The sequence below is a fragment of the Styela clava genome, chromosome 6 (assembly GCF_964204865.1).
Source record: "Styela clava chromosome 6, kaStyClav1.hap1.2, whole genome shotgun sequence".
Classification (NCBI taxonomy): Eukaryota; Metazoa; Chordata; class Ascidiacea; order Stolidobranchia; family Styelidae; genus Styela; species Styela clava.
This window is the reverse complement of record NC_135255.1, coordinates 5,489,036-5,505,121: the sequence shown is the minus strand read 5'-3', so window position 1 is coordinate 5,505,121 and position 16,086 is coordinate 5,489,036. Positions and strand designations below refer to the sequence as shown.

The 16,086-nt window shown below is 42.6% G+C and overlaps 1 protein-coding gene across 4 annotated transcripts; it reads left to right on the top strand.

Moving 5' to 3' along the window:
- The first annotated feature begins 9,907 nt into the window (after positions 1-9,907).
- Positions 9,908-16,086, top strand: LOC120336249 (uncharacterized). 4 transcript variants are annotated; one of them, XM_078113676.1, is made up of 4 exons: positions 9,908-11,743; positions 13,012-13,123; positions 14,410-14,549; positions 15,607-16,086. In XM_078113676.1, exon 1 carries the CDS (start codon positions 10,025-10,027, stop codon positions 10,757-10,759), a length of 735 nt encoding a protein of 244 aa, XP_077969802.1. In that variant the 5' UTR covers positions 9,908-10,024; the 3' UTR covers positions 10,760-11,743; positions 13,012-13,123; positions 14,410-14,549; positions 15,607-16,086. The 4 variants fall into 4 exon arrangements, with proteins under 4 accessions (XP_077969802.1, XP_077969800.1, XP_077969799.1 ...); XM_078113674.1 differs by having other exon boundaries at positions 9,908-12,123; positions 14,436-14,549; XM_078113673.1 differs by having other exon boundaries at positions 9,908-12,123.

Genomic DNA, 16,086 nt, shown 5'->3' with positions numbered 1-16,086 from the left:
ATATTCAAGTGAGAGCTTTGAAGTTCAAAGAGGAGGAGAGTTCCATGGGAACAGCGGTTAAACATGGATAAGTTACTTGTCGGCCGCAATGTTATGCTTGGGCAGCGGCCGTCGGTGCAGATTTTTGTGGTTTTAGCAAATGGTAAAATGAGAGCTTTGAAGGTCGTAGAGGAGAGAGGTTTCATGTGAACAGCAGTTAAACATGGGTCATTCGCCTGTCAGCCTAGCACAACGAACGTATTGTTATGCCCGGGCAGCAGCCTTCGATTCAGATCTTGGTGGTAGTAGCAAATATTCAAATCAGAGCTTTGAAGGCCGAAAACGAGAAGGGTTCCATGTAAACAGCAGTTAAACATGGGTCATTCCTTGTCGGCCTAGCACAACGGTGGCATAGTTATGCCCGGGCAGCAGCCGTCGGTTCAGATCTTGGTGGCAATAGCAAATATTTAAATGAGAGCTTTAGAGATCGAAGAGAAGGGTTCCGTGTGAACAGCAGTTGAACATAGCAGAACGCCCGGGAAGCGGCCGTCGGAGCATATCTTGGTGGTAGTAGCAAATGTTGAAAATGAGAGATTGGAAGGTCGAAAAGAAGGAGGGTTCCATGTGAACAGCAGTTGAACATGGGTAAGTCGCTTGTCCGCTTAGCAAAAAGTTACATTGTTATGCCCGGGCAGCAGTCGTCGGGGCATATCTTGGTGGCAGTAACAAATATTCAAATGAGAGCTTTGAAGGTCGTATAGGAGAAGGGTTCCATGTGAACAGCGATTGAACATGGGTCAGTCGCTTGTCGGTATAGCGGAACAGTCGCATTGTTATGCCCGGCAGCAGCATAACGGTCGGGTTGGTATGCCCAGGCAGCAGCCGTCGATGCAAATATTCAAATGGGAGCTTTGAAGGCCGAAAAGGAGAAGGGTTCCATTTGAACAGCAGTAAAACATGGGTCAGTCGCGTGCGTCATTGCGGAACGGTCGCATTGTTATGTCAGACAGCAGCCGTCGGTACAAATCTTGGTGACAATAGGAAATATTTAAATGAGAGCTTTGGAGATCGAAGAGGAGAAGGGTTCCGGGTGAACAGCTGTTGAACATAGCAGAACGCCCGGGCCGCGGCCGTCGAAGCATATCTTTCATGTGGACAGCAGTTGAACAAGATGACAAGCAGTCGCTTGTCGGCCGAGCAGAAAGGTCGGATTGTTATGGCCGGGCAGCAGATCTTGGTGGTAGTAGCAAATATTCAAATGACAGCTTTGAAGGCCGAAAAGGAGAAGGGTTTCATGTGATCAGCAGTTGATCATGGGTCGGTCAGTCGCTTGTCGGCATAGCAGAACGGTCGGATTGGTATGCCCGGGCAGCAGCCTTCGGTGCAAATCTTGATTGTTGTAGCAAATATTCGAATGAGAGCCTTGAAGGCCGAAAAGGATAGGGGGTTTCATGTGAACAGCAGTTGAACATGGGTAAGTCGCGTGTCGGCATAGCGGAACAGTCGCATTGTTATGCCCGGCAGCAGCCGTCGGTGCAAATCTTGTCGGCAGTAGCAAATATTCAAACGAGAGCTTTGAAGGTCGAAAAGGAGAAGGGTTTCATGTGAACAGCAGTTAAACAAGTTGTCGGCCTAACAGAACGGTCGCATTGTTATACCGGTGCAGCAGCCGTCGGTGCAAATCTTGGGAGGCAGTAGCAAATATTCAAATGAGAGCTTTGAAGATCAAAGAGGAGGAGAGTTCCATGTGAACATCTGTTGAACATGGATAAGTCACTTGTCGGCGCAATGTTATGCTTATGCAGCATTCGTCGTTGCAGATTTTTGTGGTTTGAGCAAATGTTCAAATGAAAGCTTCGAAGGTCGTAGAGGAGAAGGGTTTCATGAGTACAGCAGTTTAACATATGTCAGTCGTTTTCCGGCCTAGCAGAACGGCCGCATTGTTATGCCCCGGCAGCAGCCAATATTCAAATGAGAGCTTTGATATTCGAAGAGGATAAGGGTCCTACGTGTCAGTCGCTTGTCGGCTTAGCAAAACGATCGGATTGTTATGCCCGGGCAGCAGCCGTCGGTTCAGATCTTGGGGGTAGTAGCAAATATTCAAATGAGAGCTTTGAAGGCCGAAAATGAGGAAGGTTTCACGTGAACAGCAGAGAAACATTGGTCATTCGTTTGTCCGCCTAGCACAACGGTCGCATTGTTATGCCCGGGCAGCAGCCGTCGATTCAGATCTTGGTGATTGTAGCAAATATTCAAATGAGTGCTTTGAAGGCCGAAAACGAGAAGGGTTCCATGTGAACAGCAGTCAAACATGGGCCATTCGCTTTTCGGCCTAGCACAACGGTCGCATAGTTATGCCCGGTCAGCAGCCGTCGGTTCAGATCTTGGTGGTAGTAGCAAATATTCAAATGATAGCTTTGAAGGTCGAAAAGGAGAAGGCCTCCATGTGAACAGCAGTTAAACATGGGTCAGTCGCTTGCGGCATGGCGGAACGGTCGCATTGTTAAGTCAGGCAGCAGCCGTTGGTACAAATCTTGGTGGCAGGAGCAAATATTCAAATGAGAGCTTTGGAGGTCGAAGAGGAGAACAGCAGTTGAACATGGGGCAGTCGCTTGTCGGCCTAGCAAAAAGGTCGCATTGTTATGCCCGGCAGCAGCCGTCGGTGCAGATCTTGGAGGTAGTAGCAAATATTCAAATGAGAGCTTTGAAGGCCGAAAACGAGAAGGGTTCCATGTGAACAGCAGTTAAACATGGGTCAGTCGCATGCGGCATTGCGGAACGGTCGCATTGTTATGTCAGGCAGCAGCCGTCGGTACAAATCTTGGTGGCTGTAGCAAGTATTTAAATTAGAGCTTTAGAGATCGAAGAGGATAAGGGTTTTGTGTGAAAAGTAGTTGAACATGAGTAAGTTGCTTGTCGGCATAGCACAACGGTCGCATAGTTATGCCCGGGCAGCAGCCGTCGATTCAGATCTTGGTGGTAGTAGCAAATATTCAAATGAGTGCTCTGAAAGCCGAAAAAGAGAAAGGTTCGATGTGAACAGCAGTTAAAGATGGGTCATTCGCTTGTCGGCCTAGCACAACGGTCGCATTGTTATGCCCAGGCAGCAGCCGTCGATTCATATCTTGGTGGTAGTAGCAAATATTCAAATGAGAGCTTTGAAGGCCCAAAACGAGAAGGGTTCCATGTGAACAGCAGTTAAAAATGGGTCAGTCGTATGCGGCATTGCGGAACGGTCGCATTGTGATGTCAGGCAGCAGCCGTCGGTACAAATCTTGGTGGCAGTAGCAAGTATTTAAATTAGAGCTTTTGAGATCGAGGAGGAGAAGGGTTTCGTGTGAAAAGTAGTTGAACATGGGTCAGTCAGTCGCTTGTCGGCCTAGCAGAAGGTTACATTGTTATGCCCGGGCAGCAGTCGTCGGTGTAAATCTCGGTGGCAGGAGCAAATATTCAAATGGGAGCTTTGGAGGTAGAAGAGGAGAACAGCAGTTGAACATAGGTCAGTCGCTTGTCGGCCTAGCAAAAAGGTCGCATTGTTATGCCCGGCAGCAGCCGTCGGTGTAGATTCTTGTGGTAGTAGCAAATATTCAAATGAGAGCTTTGAAGGCCGAAAAGGAGTAGGGTTCCTTGTGAACAGCAGTTAAACATGGGTCAGTCGCTTGCGGCATTGCGGAACGGTCGCATTGTTATGTCAGGCAGCAACCGTCGGTACAAATCTTGGTGGCAGATGCAAGTATTAAAATGAGCGCTTTGGAGATCGAAGCGGAGAAGGGTTGCGTGTGAACAGTAGTTGAACATGGGCTAGTCAGTCGTTTGTCGGCCTTGCAGAAGGCTACATTGTTATGCCCAGGCAGCAGTCGTCGTTGCTTATCTTGGTGGCAGGAGCAAATATTCAAATGAGAGCTTTGGAGGTCGAAGAGGAGAACAGCAGTTGAACATGGGTCAGTCGCTTGTCGGCCTAGCAAAAAAGTCGCATTGTTGTGCCCGGCAGCAGCCGTCGGTGCAGATCTTGGTGGTAGTAGCAAATCTTTGCTTTGAAGGTCGAAAAGGAGAAGGGGTTCCGTGTGAACAGCGGTTGAACATTGGTCAGTTGCGTGTCGGCATAGCGGAACAGTCGCATTGTTATGCCCAGGCAGCAGCTGTTGGTGCAGATCTTGGTGGTAGTAGCAAATATTCAAATGAGAGCTTTGAAGTCCGAAAAGGAGAAGGGTTCCATGTGATCAGCAGTTGAACATGGGTCGGTCAGTCGCTTATCGGCATAGCAGAACGGTCGGATTGGTTTGCCCGGGCAGCAGCCGTCGGTGCAGATCTTGGTGGTTGTAGCAAATATTCAAATGAGAGCTTCTAAGGCTGAAAAGGATAAGGAGTTCCATGTGAACAGCAGTTGAACATGGATAAGTCATTCCCATTGTTATGCCCGGCAGCAGCCGTCGGTGCAATCTGGTTGGCAGTAGAAAATATTCAAATGAGAGCTTTGAAGGTCGAAAAGGAGAAGGGTTCCAGTTGAACAGCAGCTGAACAAGTTGACAAGTAGTCGCTTGTCGGCCTAGCAGAACGAACGGTCGCATTGTTATACCGGGGCAGCAGCCGTCGGTGCGAATATTGGTGGCAGTAGCAAATATTCAAGTGAGAGCTTTGAAGTTCAAAGAGGAGGAGAGTTCCATGGGAACAGCGGTTAAACATGGATAAGTTACTTGTCGGCCGCAATGTTATGCTTGGGCAGCAGCCGTCGGTGCAGATTTTTGTGGTTTTAGCAAATGGTAAAATGAGAGCTTTGAAGGTCGTAGTGGAGAGAGGTTTCAGGTGAACAGCAATTAAACATGGGTCATTCGCTTGTCAGCCTAGCACAACGAACGTATTGTTATGCCCGGGCAGCAGCCTTCGATTCAGATCTTGGTGGTAGTAGCAAATATTCAAATCAGAGCTTTGAAGGCCGAAAACGAGAAGGGTTCCATGTAAACAGCAGTTAAACATGGGTCATTCCTTGTCGGCCTAGCACAACGGTGGCATAGTTATGCCCGGGCAGCAGCCGTCGGTTCAGATCTTGGTGGCAATAGCAAATATTTAAATGAGAGCTTTAGAGATCGAAGAGAAGGGTTCCGTGTGAACAGCAGTTGAACATAGCAGAACGCCCGGGAAGCGGCCGTCGGAGCATATAACCTGGTGGTAGTAGCAAATGTTGAAAATGAGAGATTGGAAGGTCGAAAAGAAGGAGGGTTCCATGTGAACAGCAGTTGAACATGGGTAAGTCGCGTGTCAGCCTAGCGGAACAGTCGCATTGTTATGCCCGGCAGCAGCCGTCGGTGCAAATCTTGTCGGCAGTAGCAAATATTCAAATGAGAGCTTTGAAGGTCGTATAGGGGAAGGGTTCCATGTGAACAGCGGTTGAACATGGGTCAGTCGCTTGTCGGTATAGCGGAACAGTCGCATTGTTATGCCCGGCAGCAGCATAACGGTCGGGTTGGTATGCCCAGGCAGCAGCCGTCGGTGCAAATATTCAAATGGGAGCTTTGAAGGCCGAAAAGGAGAAGGGTTCCATTTGAACAGCATTAAAACATGGGTCAGTCGCGTGCGTCATTGCGGAACGGTCGCATTGTTATGTCAGACAGCAGCCGTCGGTACAAATCTTGGTGACAATAGGAAATATTTAAATGAGAGCTTTGGAGATCGAAGAGGAGAAGGGTTCCGGGTGAACAGCTGTTGAACATAGCAGAACGCCCGGGCCGCGGCCGTCGAAGCATATCTTTCATGTGGACAGCAGTTGAACAAGATGACAAGCAGTCGCTTGTCGGCCGAGCAGAAAGGTCGGATTGTTATGCCCGGGCAGCAGATCTTGGTGGTAGTAGCAAATATTCAAATGACAGCTTTGAAGGCCGAAAAAGAGAAGGGTTTCATGTGATCAGCAGTTGAACATGGGTCGGTCAGTCGCTTGTTGGCATAGCAGAACGGTCGGATTGGTATGCCCGGGCAGCAGCCTTCGGTGCAAATCTTGATTGTTGTAGCAAATATTCAAATGAGAGCCTCGAAGGCCGAAAAGGATAGGGGGTTTTATGTGAACAGCAGTTGAACATTGGTAAGTCGCGTGTCGGCCTAGCGGAACAGTCGCATTGTTATGCCCGGCAGCAGCCGTCGGTGCAAATCTTGTCGGCAGTAGCAAATATTCAAACGAGAGCTTTGAAGGTCGAAAAGGAGAAGGGTTTCATGTGAACAGCAGTTAAACAAGTTGTCGGCCTAACAGAACGGTCGCATTGTTATACCGGTGCAGCAGCCGTCGGTGCAAATCTTGGGAGGCAGTAGCAAATATTCAAATGAGAGCTTTGAAGATCAAAGAGGAGGAGAGTTCCATGTGAACATCTGTTGAACATGGATAAGTCACTTGTCGGCGCAATGTTATGCTTATGCAGCATTCGTCGTTGCAGATTTTTGTGGTTTGAGCAAATGTTCAAATGAAAGCTTCGAAGGTCGTAGAGGAGAAGGGTTTCATGAGTACAGCAGTTTAACATGTGTCAGTCGTTTTCCGGCCTAGCAGAACGGCCGCATTGTTATGCCCCGCAGCAGCCAATATTCAAATGAGAGCTTTGATATTCGAAGAGGATAAGGGTCCTACGTGTCAGTCGCTTGTCGGCTTAGCAAAACAATCGGATTGTTATGCCCGGGCAGCAGCCGTCGGTTCAGATCTTGGGGGTAGTAGCAAATATTCAAATGAGAGCTTTGAAGGCCGAAAATGAGGAAGGTTTCACGTGAACAGCAGAGAAACATTGGTCATTCGTTTGTCCGCCTAGCACAACGGTCGCATTGTTATGCCCGGGCAGCAGCCGTCGATTCAGATCTTGGTGATTGTAGCAAATATTCAAATGAATGCTTTGAAGACCGAAAACGAGAAGGGTTCCATGTGAACAGCAGTCAAACATGGGCCATTCGCTTGTCGGCCTAGCACAACGGTCGCATAGTTATGCCCGGTCAGCAGCCGTCGGTTCATATCTTGGTGGTAGTAGCAAATATTCAAATGATAGCTTTGAAGGTCGAAAAGGAGAAGGTTTCCAAGTGAACAGCAGTTAAACATGGGTCAGTCGCTTGCGGCATGGCGGAACGGTCGCATTGTTAAGTCAGGCAGCAGCCGTTGGTACAAATCTTGGTGGCAGTAGCAAGTATTCAAATGAGAGCCATGGAGATCGAAGAGGAGAAGGGTTCCGTGTGAACAGTAGTTGAACATGGGCCAGTCAGTCGTTTGTCGGCCTTGCAGAAGGTTACATTGTTATGCCCGGGCAGCAGTCGTTGGTGCTTATCTTGGTGGCAGGAGCAAATATTCAAATGAGAGCTTTGGAGGTCGAAGAGGAGAACAGCAGTTGAACATGGGTCAGTCGCTTGTCGGCCTAGCAAAAAGGTCGCATTGTTATGCCCGGCAGCAGCCGTCGGTGCAGATCTTGGTGGTAGTAACAAATCTTTGCTTTGAAGGTCGAAAAGGAAAAGGGTTCCGTGTGAACAGCGGTTGGACATGGGTCAGTTGCTTGTCGGCATAGCGGAACAGTCGCATTGTAATGCCCAGGCAGCAGCCGTCGGTGCAAATATTCAAATGAGAGCTTTGAAGGCCGAAAAGGAAAAGGGTTCCATGTATCCAGCAGTTGAACATGGGTCAGTCGCTTGTCGTCCTAGCAAAAAGGTCGCATTGTTATGCCCGGCAGCAGCCGTTGGTGCAGATCTTGGTGGTAGTAGCAAATATTCAAATGAGAGCTTTGCCTTGAAAGTCGAAAATTAGAAGGGTTCCGTGTGAACAGCGGTTGAACATGGGTCAGTCGCTTGTCGGCATAGCGGAACAGTCGCATTGTTAAGCCCAGCAGAAGCATAACGGTCGGATTGGTTTGCCCAGGCAGCAGCCGTCGGTGCAAATATTCGAATGCGAGCTTTGAAGGCCGAAAAGGTGAAGGGTTTCATGAGATCAGCAGCTTGTCGGCATAGCAGAACGGTCGAATTGGTATGCCCGGGCAGCAGCCGTCGGTGCAGATTTCGGTGGTTGTAGCAAATATTCAAATGAGAGCTTTGAAGGCCCAAAAGGAGAAGGGTTTCATGTGAACAGCAGTTGAAAATATTCGAAGAGGATAAGGTTCCTACGTGTCAAGCGCATGTCGGCTTAGAAATACGGTCGGATTTTTATGCCCGGGCAGCAGCCGTCGGTACAAATCTTGGTGGCAGTAGCAAGTATTTAAATTAGAGCTTTGGAGGTCGAAGAGTAAAAGGGTTTTGTGTGAAAAGTAGTTGAACATGGGTAAGTCGCTTGTCGGCATTGAACAACGGTCGCATTGTTATGCCCGGGCAGCAGCCGTCGATTCAGATCTTGGTGGTAGTAACAAATATTCAAATGAGTGCTTTGAAAGCCGAAAACGAGAAGGGTTCCATGTGAACAGCAGTTAAGCAGTAGCTAATATTAAAATGAGAGCTTTGAAATTTGAAGAGAATAAGGGTCTTACGTGTCAGTCGCTTTTCAGCTTAGAAAAACGGTCAGATTATTATGCCCGGGCAGCAGCCGTCGGTTCAGATCTTGGGGGTAGTAGCAAATATTCAAATGAGAGCTTTGAAGTCCGAAAAGGAGAAAGGTTCGATGTGAACAGCAGTTAAAGATGGGTCATTCGCTTGTCGGCGTAGCACAACGGTCTCATTGTTGTGCCCGGGCAGCAGCCGTCGAATTCAAATGAGTGCTTTGAAAGCCGAAAACGAGAAGGGTTCCATGTGAACAGCAGTTAAGCAGTAGCTAATATTAAAATGAGAGCTTTGAAATTTGAAGAGGATAAGGGTCTTACGTGTCAGTCGCTTTTCAGCTTAGAAAAACGGTCAGATTATTATGCCCGGGCAGCAGCCGTCGGTTCAGATCTTTGTCCTTGTTTAATGAATTATCTCTTCGCGATAGACACAGTTTGAGTGTTGCAGTGAGTCACTTGAAAAAGCGTTATTATCCAGAGGGTAAGGAGTCATACTTTGCTACTCTGTTTAATAACAGGAAGAAGTTGGCCAATGAGACGCCAACGGAATATGCTACTTCCCTTCGCGCATTGTCAAGGAAGGCTTATCCTTCTTTGGATGTTATTGCTCGTGAGAATCTGATTAAGCAGCGTTTCATTTCAGGTTTTCCTGATTTCGAGATGTGTAAGACTTTGACCATCAGGCAGACTCAGAGTTTGGATGAATTAATTACTGTGGCAGATGTATGTCATTCTATTGATGCTACGCACAGCGCGCCTGGTTTTAATTGTGCTAGTAAGCCCATGGTAGCTGTTGTGAGTAATTCTGAGCGTGATGATGGTGTGTGTGAATCTGAATTTAGTAAGCTGCGGAATGATATTAAAGAGATGCTTGACAGTTTTCGTGCTATGTTTGACAAAGGTCATAAACCCCGATTTTTCCGTCAGAAGAGTGGGCGTAGGAATGAAGGTATTACTTGCTATGGTTGTGGTGCCAAGGGTCACATACGTAGGAATTGTCCGGGGAACCTGTGCCAGATATGTAATGGCAGGGATCATATAGCTTCTCAGTGTGATAGATAATATGTTCCACAGAATTCGCAGCCTTCTACTGCATATTCGGCCCAGCAAACGGTCAATGGCTCAGTAGGAAATTTTTCACCAGGGAATAGCTCAAATTTTGCCTGGGGTGGGAATGGCCAAACTCCTCGTGACGGTGGGAATATTCCCCAGTTTCACCCTGCTCCCAAGAATAATGATATGCCTTTAAACAGAAATCAGTAGCACGGGAGTCCTCAGTTGCTACTGGAAAGATTACGAATTTATGCATGGACCATGATTTTGATAATTTGATTTGTTCTTTGAGATTACCCACTTGCTGGTATGCTATGGTTGATGTGAATGGCATTACTGTACGTTTTCTTATTTATTCTGGTAGCGCTGCTACGCTTATAGATTATGCAGTTTTTTGTTGTTGATTCTATGTGTGCTGTTCAGAGAGTGATTATTATTCCCTGACTAAGCCTGTTTCGTCTGTTCCTAGTTGTAGAATTGTTGTAGAGAAATGTGTGACTGTTCCCAGAGAGAGTGAGATGGTGATTTATGGTCGTTTGAATTGCCCATGGAAACCCAATAGTGACGTCATAGCTGTGGCAGAGGCTGCGTGTGTGTTTGAGAGCGAGTATGGTCATCGAGATTTGTTTTTATTTCCCGGAGTGGTGGACGCCCCATGCTCTTTAGTGCCTCTCATGGTGGTCAATGTTGGCAAGGACGGGGTAGAAATACCTGCGGATCTGCTGATCGGTTTAGGCCTACTATGCCCAAGAGAAAACCGGACTGTCTCTTCTCTGGAACAAGTGGTGCCTGGTGATGTCATGGACACAAGGGAACTACCTGAACATTTAAAAAATATCGTTGACGATCCAGTAGATTTAACGGATGAACAGCGTCAAAGTGTTCATGATTTGCTTGTCAAATTTCAGGATGTTCTTGCTGGTCCTGATGGAAAACTGGGACGAACTTCTGATTTTTCACATTTTGTATATCGTATTAAGAATGTTAACACTGGTAATTGTAGAATAGCTCATGTTGATCATCTTCGTTTATATTTGAGGGAAGATTGTGACAGTGTGCCTGTTATTAATGCTGATTTCCCAGACAATATTGCTGTTTCTAATGATGATGAGCAGGATGTTGTTATTCCTGTTGATGTTGAGCCAGAAGTTTATTTAGATTTGCCTGTAGGGGGGTCTGATGAAAATCAGGTTGTTACTCGTTCAGGTAGGACAAGGCGTAGACCTGCCTACTTGGATGATTTTCATACTTGATTTATGCTCTGTAACATTTTGTTTTGAATTAATTACATTGGGAATTGTGCTATGATGTACATATTTAGGTAGGACTAGTTAGTATTTTTTTTTATTCAGGGTTTATTTGATTTTGTAGTTTTCTTTTGTATTGCTATTGTGTATTTGTAAATAGTATGCTGTATAATTGCCATACTTTCAGGGATGCTTTCTACTGTTTTAGTATTTCGTTTTACTGTGTTTCATATTTTGCTAATACCTGCTGATTGACAATTTGAGTTTTCTACGAGTTTTGTATTCTTACTGTGTTTAATACCTTTCTTGGGGGATGTTTTTATTTTTTTTTTGAGAGTAAATTTTTCTGAATTTTCTCTAATGAAAAGGGGGGTATTGTGGCGAGACTGGATTGTCCTATTTTTTATTGTTTTATATTTTATTTATATTTCTCGTCTAGTCTTTTACGGCTCGCGTGCCAAAATTGGCTAAACTCAACGACAAAAATCTCCCGCATGCCGACCAAAATTAAAAACAACGCTTTGCTACTTTCAAGGCAAAAATTAGCAATAATAAACCTTTTAAACATGTACAGACAGATTCACTCACTATTCAGGGAAATATCAGTCCGGCAAATAGATTTGATTACTTTCTTATTCTATATCAGTGAGACTTCTGCGGCTGCATTACCGTTGATAGAGATTTTGCATACGGTTTATATTTTGTAACTTTCAAAGAAATAGAGAGAGATTCACAAGCATATGCAGATTAAAACAGGTTGCAGTTGCAAAGTTTTTAAGACACGAAAACGGGAATGGCATCCCAATCATGCAATAGTTTGTTTTCTGCATTCCTCTCTTGTATTCCCTTCCCTAATCGCTTATATTTCTTTCAAAATCAATTTATATATTATACAATAGGTAAGCAAGTAACTCTAACCAACATGAGCTGTACAACTTCATAAACCAAGCAGGAATGAACAAAAACGCTGGCACAGACGAACTATATTATGTAAGAATGTTGCCAAATGAATGCTGCGCTCTTCTCGACAAAATTTCTTGAGAGCTCGCTCATTTATTACGTTATAATATATTTCTTTGTAGCCATATGTCATCAAAGGACAAAAATAGTTTATATAAACAACGGATTATTAACAAACTATATTAGATAAACGAACACCTAATTTCATCAGATAATTCGGAGTCTTGAAACTTTTTATCTGAAGGAGAATGATCTCGTTTCCGAGGTCTCGCTCGAGTGCCGAATAAATGTGCTTGCGTGTCAAGTTTGGCACGTGTGTCAGGGGTTGCCCACCCCTGCACTATACTGTCAAAACCATATAGAATTCCTTAGTTTCTACATGCTTCAAAATCAGTATAATATTAAAATAGGTATGTAATACCACATTCGGTACCACTCAGTAAGATGGTAAATAAACATGCCCTGCACACTGGAGTATCTTGCATCGTACATTACAATTTCCCCACTTAATGCCCTATTTTTGCCATACTGAAAAAGTGGATTATATATTTTACCGTTTATTGATATGTTCAATTCGTTTCATGGGTGTGTTCAAATTGTCATGTTATAGCACTAGGATTTGAATTTTGTGTTTATGATGCTAATGTTTATACACACATAGCAAACAGATAAGTCAAATTGAATCCAGAATGTTAGAAATCTACTCTGTATAATAATGATATAACAATTGTATCTACCTGACAGCCATTGTGCAAATGCAAGATGTACTTTGGGTAGCCTTTCTATTGTAAATTATTTATAATTTACCCTGGAACTTTGATGCTAATTATAAGTAAATTGTGGACATGTTTTTATTATTGCTGCTGCTGTTTCCTTTCCAACCACAAAATCATTAGATGAATACTTATAATGATTTTATGTAACACATTGCACTTTTCCTTGAACCCATCTAATTTTCATTGACTTTTAGAAATATTTTCACAAAAGTCAATATTGTATTAGTTACTTATTTTCTCAATAAAATTGTTACAGTAGATTTGCACAGTTATACTGCTGATTTTGGTAGAATAAAATAAATGATCTTTCACTATTCAATATACCTGAGGACTAATGCATTGTTACTTCATGGCTGCTTAGTCAGTGCTGAGATTGCTATTGCATTTTGAGGTGATTTTGTGTTGGTGTGGAATATCTATTTTTTACCTGAATATCCGCTTTTTGTGGCTAGGTGGCTGACATGCCTTTCACATTAGAAACTACTACATATTACTTTGATGAATGCCCTTTTCTTTTTTTAGATCCCTATCAACATATATCGTGAGCATGTTTTCAAGTAGATATATGCAGCTGCCTTGCATGATAAACAGATATCAGAGAAGAGAACTTCAAACAGGAGACTGACAGGAAAAGGTAAATTATTGCTCTTTGTGAAGTTATTTCAAACGGGGTCCCAGGCACCACTGGTGATTTTCAAATATATGATTGTTCTTGCAGTAGCTATGTCAGCAACAGTTGACATGATATTTGAAACATTTTAAGTTGTAGTTGTTTAAAACAACTGCCCACCTTGAAGGTGGGTTTTCACAAATCTGAAATCTTTGGGAAAATATTTTAACGCAGGAGTTTACAAACAGCTGAATTGGTGTAACAGCCAAACTCTTTTTGGTAAAAACAAAGACAGAAAGTTCTGATAAATAAAGTCTGGTTAATGGAGTTTGAAATTCGACGCACAAATATTTCCATTGATATTTCACTTTAATCAATGCATGAATCAAAATGTTTGACATTTGGTCTATTGTATTTGAAAGTTCGATGATTAAATACTGAATATTGTGCGACTCGAGAACTAATTTTCTATGGTTGTATATTTACAAAAATTTTATCAGATACAGAACACAATTCTACAAAAGTGTACCACATGCCAAATTATCAAAATATTTCAAATAGACAATTCAGATTTCAGACAAACATTTGTTCAAAAGCTTAATTTTTCAATACTGTGTCAGACGAATTATTTAATTCAAGAGAGAAGTTTATGAATCAGAATTCACAATTGCCGGTTAAAAATTTTCTTTCTGTTTTAGACAGTTACTGGTATCGTATAACAAGATATATTAAATATTAATATACAAATGTAAATTTTTCCACACAAGCCATAAATACCTTCCAACATCATAAAATTTGGCCATGATAAATTTTACTTCGGCATCTGTCAATGTAGAAACTTAAGATTTGATTTCCATCTTATTGAAAAAAAAATTTGCCATGAATACTACATTTGTTGCTGATCTGAACCTTACTTTGCGAAGCATGCCTTAATTTTCAGTAATATGACAAGTTTACAACAGTTAATGGTTTATGTATTGTATATCGACTACCCATGGTATTTTTACAACTGATTTTGTTGTGTTATTGGCTCCAGTAGTTAGTATGGGCAGCTATGCTTATTTTAATTTTTCTGGGGTCAGTTTGATTTTTACATGAATCTTCTCAAACATGATTTGTGTAAACATATCTGGATTGATTTATTTTATAATGTATTCATAATGCTGATTCTACTGATTGCTGTTGTGGCCTAACAACTACTTCCTGTCGCATTGTCATTTTGTAACCAGCTTAACCAGTAACACAAAATTTAGTTAATATCAATCAATGTTGTGTGGATCTTATTACCCTCCTGTACCTCACATTTACAGAAATTTAGTGTTCAATCATTCTGCAGCATTTTGTAAACAGGAGTTTGAAAAGAAAGCTGACCAATTCAATCAGATTTTCAAAGTCGATATGGGAGGAAAAGTATTTGTTTGTGGAAAACGAGAGCAGGCCACAATGTGTGGTATGTTTGCAAGTTGTGTCTGTGCCATAATAATAAAATCTGAAAATCTTGTGGGCCCCCTAAATAACCTTGGACCACCCTGCGTTGGGTACATTTGTTTTTCTAAAAACCCACAACACAAATACCTAATCACAAAAAAAAAACTAATATTTAAACTAGGTAATTCTAACTCAAACAACATGAGGGGTGGCACGCAGCCATGCCTTGAAGGATGTTGGTGCCTAAGTCAGAGCTGCACAATACAAATGGGGATATGTGCCGAAGTTTTAAAATAATTTTGTCGGGTGCCATGCTACGCTTGAATAATTGTAGGTATTATAAACTAATTTTCTTGAACAACAAACTAAAATGCATATGAACGAACAACTATTTACTGAATCATTTCATTGTCCTAAAAAAACACTGATTTTAGGACGTTTTGGATAGACCTAATTTGTAATTTGGGGCTTCAGAGGAGAAATAGTGATGCGCATCCCTGAATTTAAATGTTATAATTATACTATATATCTAAATTATGTCATACTAAACCCGTCGTGTATCACGTTTAAGCTTATGGCATGCCACATTGTACATGTGTGCCTTGTATGTTGTGCACCCCCATGGCCCCATGCCAATGTGATATTCGTTCAAAATGCTAAAGAAGTAGAGGTTAGATAGTTTACAAAGATATTTTCATGCTTTTCTTTCGCAACTCCGCATTTAAGCATGGTGTTGGCTCTTGCCGAAGTTAAAAATCAACAGATATCGTAAGTGGTTATTTGTCATTGAATTGCGGGGAACTTTATGTATAAATTTAAAAACTTTACTATAGTATTTCACTTTTTAACAAATATTGAGTTGCAGTATTAAAGCCTTTACGTAGTCTAAAAAGTGTTGCACAAACATATTGTATGCTACAGCTAACATCTACCTAGGAAAAATATGCTATGTTCAAAACAGAATGTTTCAGTTAAAACCAAAATTGTTCATCTATTTTATGTTAAACCAAAATTGTTCACTTATTTTATGTTGTGATATTGGTGTTATTTTAAAACTTGATATCATCATATTTATACAGTGAGATGACTGCAGTTTTCAAATTGGATGGCAACTTGCCAAGTTTAGGTTGTTGCAGAATCTCATTCGAAGTTGGTGGTATATTATCAGCTATGTAGTTCAAGAAGACAGATGGGGATGTTATCTTGACCAAGCTGACACAATGGTACTGAAAACTGAGGCTGTGGATCTTTTAAATATTTTCAAAAGCGAACTCATCTTTGCTTGTATATTTTCATATATGCGTGTATACATATATTCATGGTTTATGTGCTTGTTTTTCATCAGTTGTTCATATAGTTGGTTATCAATTCAAAGATTTGTCACACTGCCTAATCTGATGACAGACCATGAGTTCATGACAACTCAGCTTGAATATGTAAATAACCGAACTAGTTAATTATTCAGATTTTTTTCATGATTTTAATTAGTTATCTTAAACAGTAATTGTAATCGATTTTTTCAATTGCATTATAGTCGAGTTTCAGTGGTCACCAAAGTG